At 60.9% G+C, this 7,208-nt stretch overlaps 1 protein-coding gene across 2 annotated transcripts; it reads left to right on the forward strand.

Moving 5' to 3' along the window:
- Positions 1 to 829: 829 nt before the first annotated feature.
- On the forward strand, positions 830 to 6,624 carry ISL2 (ISL LIM homeobox 2). Of its 2 annotated transcripts, none has more exons than XM_070268824.1 (6): positions 830 to 1,043; positions 1,922 to 2,111; positions 2,357 to 2,619; positions 4,394 to 4,677; positions 5,294 to 5,461; positions 5,838 to 6,624. In XM_070268824.1, exons 2-6 carry the CDS (start codon positions 1,939 to 1,941, stop codon positions 5,952 to 5,954), a joined length of 1,005 nt encoding a protein of 334 aa, XP_070124925.1. In that variant the 5' UTR covers positions 830 to 1,043; positions 1,922 to 1,938; the 3' UTR covers positions 5,955 to 6,624. The 2 variants fall into 2 exon arrangements, with proteins under 2 accessions (XP_070124925.1, XP_014589132.2); XM_014733646.3 differs by having other exon boundaries at positions 865 to 1,098.
- Positions 6,625 to 7,208: the final 584 nt, after the last annotated feature.

The raw sequence follows: 7,208 nt of genomic DNA on the forward strand, positions 1-7,208 counted from the left end.
ATTATTTGCGTTGCAGTTGGTTTGTGAAACGAAACAGAAGAGTTTATACAAATCGTTTACTCTGGAAGAGGGACACAAATTCAACCCTAGCATTGTTCCTAGAAGGAGCTGTGCTATTCGGGTGGAGAAAGAATGGAAGGAGTTCGTTGCAAATTACCCGCCCCCCCCCTCAAAAAAAATTCAGGTCAAGCCTCGAATCAGGATCGGTGAGCGTCTTCGGATTCTGCGTCCTGGCGCTAGCCAGCTAATGCTCCAACTTGGAGAAGTTTTCCACGGGCCAGCGGGTGGGGAAGACTAAAAACAGTTTATCCAACCCCACAGTGGTCGTTTCCTCTCCTCTCTCTCTAGCTTGGACCCTGAGAACAAAGGCGTGCGAGAGGAGAAAGGTGACTGACTGGACGGCGATGTCATGTCCCTTGGACCCCCCCTTTCCCCCAGCTCTGGTCCCAAGAGAGTGGATTTTTAATCTTTTTATTTATAAAAGAAGGCAATTTTTAAAACAGAGGCACCCCTGCACTCCCCAGGTATCCATCACCCCGCTTGGGCGCGCCTGGGGACACCAGCCCGCAATTCCAAGAGAAAGCTCAAAGCTGCAGCGGCCCCGGAGCCAGCTCAGCGACGTCGCAAGGGCCAACCAGGATTGTCCGACCCCGGGCCAGATAGAGGATTCTTGTAGATTTCAGGGGAGGGGGCCTGCACTCCATTGTTCACTCCGGGCCAATCAGGGTTTGCCCTTTTCCTTCCAGCCAATCCCCCGTCGCCCCCGCCTTCCACCCAACCCACCCCGCGCGTCAGCCCCCAGGTCCCCACCACCTCCCCCGCATCCCCCGCTGTTCGGGAGAAGCTTCGTGACGCCACAGGTCCCGCCCCCAGCCCAGGCCCCGGGCGAATGCGTGCTGACGTCATGCTGCGTGCGGGCCGGTGCGGAATCGCTCCTTCAACTCCGCGGGGCAGGAGGAGTTAGTAAAGAGCCGAGGCTGGGCGCGCGACCCTGGTCCTTCTGCCCCTGGCCGCACACTTTGCGCACATCTTTTATCTGCATGGTGGATATTATTTTTCATTATCCTTTTCTGGGTGCTATGGGGGATCATTCCAAGAGTAAGTCTTTCTCTGTGTGGGTGTGTGTGTGTTTAATATGCAATATTTCTAATGCAGAAGAATGTTTAGCGGATTCTACAAGTGGCTTCTGTTTGACAGGATAATGAGAGAGAAAACAAAACGAATGCATTTCTCCTACGGGACCGCTTATCCTTTGGAATCCTGTTGTTTAATTGATAATTAAACACTCTTTCTCAAGCCTGCTAGGCTGACCTCAGGATGTGAAACCTCCTGTTTTGCGCTAAGGCAATTAGGTTTGATTTAGGGATGTGGGGTTTTTTTTGGTTTACTTGCTTCTCTTTTGGTCTTTCAAATAAGTACGATTTCTTTAGCTTGATCTCGGATAGTTAAGCTAAGAAATGTCGGAGAGGATGAGCAGAGATGCTGCTAAAAGCTGATGTGTCTGTGTTGGGATAGGAGGGAGCCGCTGGCAGCGGGGTGTACGGACGGAAATGCCGGCACATCACCGTTCAGTATGGATGCGGTGGCGTCCGCAGTGCTTAAATGTCTATTTACTCTTTTTTCTCACCTACGTGTTAGCTTTTAGTTAAAAGATACGTCGATAAAGCCACTGTGTCCAAATGAATCTAATAGCGAAAAGAATTTTTTTAGGGGTGGGGGACAAAAAGCCTTTACAAATTCGGAAGATTTTGTGTTTTCGTTTCCAATTGTCCGGTCTTTAGAAAGCCCACTGCCTTTCCCCTGTCGCGATTCTTGAAAGAGAGCGAGAGAGCGATTGGGTTGGGCTGGGGCTGGAGCGGCCGAGGCCGACCTGGGTACGGGCAGCCAGGCCTGACGCGGGCCCCGCGTCCTTCTCCGGCAGAGAAGCCCGGGACCGCCATGTGCGTGGGCTGCGGGAGTCAGATCCACGACCAGTTTATCCTGCGAGTGTCGCCCGACCTCGAGTGGCACGCCGCCTGCCTCAAGTGCGCCGAGTGCAGCCAGTACCTGGACGAGACGTGCACGTGCTTCGTGAGAGACGGGAAGACCTACTGCAAGCGGGACTACGTCAGGTGAGGCCCGCGGGAGCCGGGGCTCGGGGATGGCGGCCCGGCGGCGCGCCCGGGCCGGGGAAGGCCGCCCCCACCCCGACCGCGTGCCGCCGCGCGCCTCGGGGCCCGGGAACTCCCCGAGGGCCGCTCCCCGCAGCCTCCCCTGGGCCACAAAGCGTCCTGGGCGCGCGTGCCCCGAGCCGACTGGCTCAGGTGGCGAGGCCGGCCGCAGGCCCGCGCTGACACCGCCCGCCTTGGGCCCGTAGGCTGTTCGGCATCAAGTGCGCCAAGTGCCAGGTGGGCTTCAGCAGCAGCGATCTGGTGATGAGGGCTCGGGACAGCGTGTACCACATCGAGTGCTTCCGCTGCTCTGTGTGCAGCCGCCAGCTGCTGCCGGGCGACGAGTTCTCGCTCCGGGAGCACGAGCTGCTCTGCCGCGCCGACCACGGCCTCCTGCTCGAGCGCGCCGCGGCCGGCAGCCCGCGCAGCCCCGGCCCGCTTCCCGGCGCCCGCGGCCTGCATCTCTCAGGTAAGCCGCGCGCGCCGGTGTGAGTGTGTGCGCGCGCGTGTGTGCAGGGGGCTTGTGCTCCGACGAAAAGTTGTCACTCGTGTGCGGTTCGGTTTGTCAGGATTGTATGTTTCTGTGTGAGTGCAGAACTGTGTGCTGGGAACACGGCTGAGAGCGTGTGTGCCAGGGGAAAAACTGTGGGTCAACGTGAGCCAGGATTGTGTCTGAGTGTCTGAGAGTGAGGGAAGTGTGGAGAATTGTGTTCGCCGTGGTCAGGAATACGTGGGACACAGTACTAGGAGCAGGAGGGTGAATGACAACGGGGAATCTGAAGTGGTGCCTGTCTGGGGAACTTGCACTGGGAATTTCAAGCAAGATGTGTTACTGCCAGAGAGGAAAGATAGGTTTGCCTGGGGGTACGTGTATCAGGAATACAGCTCCCATCCTAGAGCTAGGCCTGGGCTCAGCCAGCCGGGAGCTCCCCGCTGAAGACGGCTCCTGAAGGCCAACCACCCAACAAAGAGCGGGTGTCTGTGTTTGTGTTTTGAGGCCCAGTTTGATGAATAACTTAGCCGAACGCTTCTCAGTAGGGAGGGGGCGGAGGCCCGGCGACTCGGGCATCAGAGGAAACACCTCAGGGGATGCTCTGGGTCTTAATCAGGAGCTGCTCAAACATGGGGTCTGAGTGTGTGGTTAGGGAGTGGGGACGGCGTCCCAGGCCAGGCAGCCGCGGACGTGAAGCACCAACCTCTAGACCAAGCTGAGCCTCTGGGTGCTTTGTGGTCTTGTAGTGCTCCTGCCCTTTCTGGTTCTGTTTCCTCCCCTATAGAACGAGGGAATTGGGCTGGATGGTCTATTTGTAAATATTTATCTAGACCTAGAAATGCCTGGAAGAGGAATATAAATTCACACAGTGCGGCGTTCATCCGTGGGTATGTAGACCTGGTTAGGAAGGGGGTGTGAAACAGGATGAAGCTGGTGTTGACTGCACCCAGTTCTCCGACCTCGGAGGGGCACCCTTTTGTTTGTTGCAGGCTGAGGGCCGCGGGAATCAGGCTCTATTTACCCGGGGTTGATAGAACCTAAGGCCAAGCGAGGAGAGTGCTAGCGGCTGCGCGCGGGCTGGGAGGGCGGACAGGCCGCAGCGCCAAAAATCCTGGAGCCTTGAGGGAGGAGGCCCGAGGGCTGGCAGGGAAGAACCGTTCCGGTCCCTGGGGCCCATCCGCGCCCCAGGCTGGGTCTTTGCGACACATGGCGCGGCCTTGTCCGAGTGGCCTCTGAACAAGGGGGAAGGGCTCTCGCGGGCCCCCGGGAGCGTGAGACAAGCCCCCCATCCCGAAGCAGAGCGGCGCTCCGGGTCCGCGTCGACCCACTTCCCCCTCCAGAGTCCGGGGCGCGCCTCCTTCCTCTTCCTCTGAAACTCCGACTTCTTCCGGAGGGCTTCCCTCGTCCCGCGGGGCCCACGCGGGCGTTCCTAGCGCCCAGTAAGTGGAGGAGGCTCAGCCCCGAGCGGCCACTCCTGTCCCGCAGGGGCCCAGCGCGGAACTCCCACGCTCCGCTTGCGCTTCAGGGAGATCGCTGCGGGGACAGTTGGGGGACAAGGGAGGGACGAGAACGCACACCTCCCTCCGGGTAGGGCGAACAGATGGAAAGGGAAAAGAACAATAAAACGAAATAAACGGAATAAAAGAGAAACGAAATCGGGCCTCGGAGGGCTCGGCCGCCGCGGGGCGGGGCACTGGGCGGGCGGGTGGCGGCCCCTGGCTCACCGTGTCTCGACCCCCTGTCATCGCAGATCCCGGGGCGGGCCGGCAGGCTTCGCTGCGCCCGCACGTGCACAAGCAGACGGAGAAGACGACCCGCGTGCGGACCGTGCTCAACGAGAAGCAGCTGCACACTCTGCGGACGTGCTATGCTGCCAACCCGCGGCCGGACGCACTCATGAAGGAGCAGCTGGTGGAGATGACTGGCCTGAGCCCGCGGGTCATCCGCGTTTGGTTCCAGAACAAGCGTTGCAAGGACAAGAAGAAATCCATCCTCATGAAACAGCTGCAGCAGCAGCAGCACAACGACAAGACGGTGAGGGACCAGGTGCCAGAGGAGCTGGTCGGGTGGAGCCTCGGGTGCGCCCCGCGGCATCTGCGTGCCCTTTTCTGGGTGGGCTCTGGGGAGATCCAGGGGGAACTGGATTTTCCAAAGAGCGTGTGTTTGGGCTTTCAGAGCAAGGCTTACCTTGGGGTTTAAGTCTCCTTAATTACTGTATCTGAGGTAGGCTCTTCTCATTGACCCAGCGACGCACCTGAGTTCGTGGTCCTGTGCGCAGCTCGCAGCCCAAGGCAGCATAGTTGTGCAGCGCCCGCAAGTCAGGGCGGGTTGTGTCCTTCTCTTGGCATGACTCGGTTTGAACACTTTTCCTCTGCATGCCTAGAGACGGATTGGGAAGGCATGTCTCGTGTTCCCTTGCCCTGTTGGCTCCCAGTACTGAGGCTGGCCTGGCCTAAGGTGGCGGGTTTTCCGGCTTCAGGGTATTCCCGGTAAAGGAGGGCTTACTCGGGTGCGGTCGAGTGTCCGCCTCCGCTAGACCGCTTCAGGCCCCAAATAATGCGCCAGTGCCTGGGGCCCCAGTCTCAAAGGTGTTGGGAAACGCCAGGACCTACTCGAGCGCCCCCCACCCCCCTTTCTACTTGTCCCGCAGAGTCTCCAGGGACTGACCGGGACGCCCCTGGTGGCGGGCAGCCCCATCCGCCATGAGAGCGCCGTGCAAGGCAGCGCAGTCGAGGTGCAGACGTACCAGCCGCCGTGGAAAGCTCTCAGCGAGTTCGCCCTCCAGAGTGACCTGGACCAACCCGCCTTCCAGCAGCTGGTGAGGCTCAGCCCTACCGGCGCGACCTCAGGGCTTCGGGGGAGGTGGGATTTAGCTACTAAACCACGGTGGGAATGGGGGGCTTTCCATGGACTGAGGGGCTGGGGACAGCGCTAGGCGGGGGTGGGTGGGTGGTAGGGGGAGCTGCAACCATTCTCAGCCCATAATTCGCTCTAAACCAGGTCTCCCTGGATTAAAGCGCTCGCAGGAGAGGTGGAGGGCTTAACCAACTCGCGCCCCCGCCCTAATATCCCTGCGTGCGCTTGGGGACCAGCCAGCGGCTCGACCCCATAGGACACTCGACTCGGAGCACGCGGCCGGGGAGCACCAGCTCGGGCGTGGCTTCACCTGCTCTTTCTTGTCTCCACCACCCCAGGTATCCTTCTCCGAGTCTGGCTCGCTAGGCAACTCCTCTGGCAGCGACGTGACCTCCCTGTCCTCGCAGCTCCCGGACACCCCCAACAGCATGGTGCCGAGTCCCGTGGAGACGTGAGGGGGACCCCTCCCCGCCAGCCCGCGGACCTCGCATGCTCCCTGCATGAGACTCACCCATGCTCAAGCCATTCCAGCTCCGAAAACTCTCTGGTCTTTGTAATTATTGTTATTGTTATTTAAAGAGAGAGGACTGACAGACGCGGTCAGGACAGCCAAAAGCGCCAAGACGCAGCCTGCTTTCACCAGACCAGAGAGCCCAGCTCCGAGGACTTTCATTTTTTCAAAACCAGAATTTGGGATTTACTAGCGTTAGGGCTGCCCTCTCCTCTCCCTCGCTGCGCGGGGCCGCCGCCGCTCTGTCCTCCCCCCACCTGCCCCGCTCCGCGTGGAGAGCGCGCAAGGCCCCTCCCGCGCTCCGCCGGCCCCCAGCTCCACACGCGGGCCCCTGCCCCACCCGGCCCCGCGCTCCCGGGCGGCTTCGCGGGGCTCTAGCGGGGAAGAGGACGGGGACAAGCCAAAGGAACGGACACTCAGTCCCCCAAAGCGCATGATTGCCGGACAAAAGTAGAAATGAGACTTTCTTTGAAAATGTTTTAAATTATCAGTCGACGGAGGACAGAGTGTGTGAGCCTTTGCCGAACAAAACGTAAGTTATTGTTATTTATTGAGAGAATAGCCAGTTCATAGTGGGACGAATATTTTGATCTTAATAAAAAAAACAAGCCGTCGAGATGCTGCTCCGGTGTGCTGTTGGCGCAGTGGGAGGGCCGTGCGCACGCGGCTCGAGGCTCGGGGCGTTTCAACGAAAACAAGGCCCGGCGGAGTCCGCGGCCCGGCCCGGGCGGGGCCCCGCGCTCGTGCCCGTGCCTCGCGCGCCGCGGGCCCGCGTGCTCCCGCTCGGCCGGGGCGGGCCTGGCGGGCCTGGCGGGCATTGGGCGCCCAGCGTGGGGCGGGGCTGGGCCCGCGCGCCCCGAGTGCAGCACCGCGGCCGTCCCGGAAGCCGGCGCGCTCCTGCGGGCGGCCCCGCCCCCTGCCCCGGCGCCGCGCGGCCGCAGCTCTCCGGACGAGTGCGGCCTCCGGGTTTGGGCGGGAAACCTGCGATGCTCGCGTGGCGGCCGCTCGGCGGACTCCAGCCCGTGGTCGGACGCGCGAGGGCGAGTCTCGTTCTCTCTTAGCCTTGCTTCAGCTTCTGGAGCCGCACCCCGCCTGGCGCCCTCGAAGGCCCGGTCTGGCTCCCTCGCTCCATTTTCGCCGGTGCCCTCCGCCCTCTGGGCGAGGCTTGTCCCGCCGGCCTGGAGGCCCGAACCCGTAC

Source organism: Equus caballus, chromosome 1, assembly GCF_041296265.1.
Source record: "Equus caballus isolate H_3958 breed thoroughbred chromosome 1, TB-T2T, whole genome shotgun sequence".
NCBI lineage: Eukaryota > Metazoa > Chordata > Mammalia > Perissodactyla > Equidae > Equus > Equus caballus.

What these genes read in the sequence shown, in the direction of transcription:
- ISL2 (XM_014733646.3), top strand. Translation starts at nt 1,041, where the DNA reads ATGGTGGATATTATTTTTCATTATCCTTTTCTGGGTGCTATGGGGGAT. An exon ending in TATGGGGGATCATTCCAAGA is followed by an intron (nt 1,099 to 1,921) that starts GTAAGTCTTTCT and finishes CTTCTCCGGCAG; the next exon opens with AGAAGCCCGGGACCGCCATG. An exon ending in TGCAAGCGGGACTACGTCAG is followed by an intron (nt 2,112 to 2,356) that starts GTGAGGCCCGCG and finishes TTGGGCCCGTAG; the next exon opens with GCTGTTCGGCATCAAGTGCG.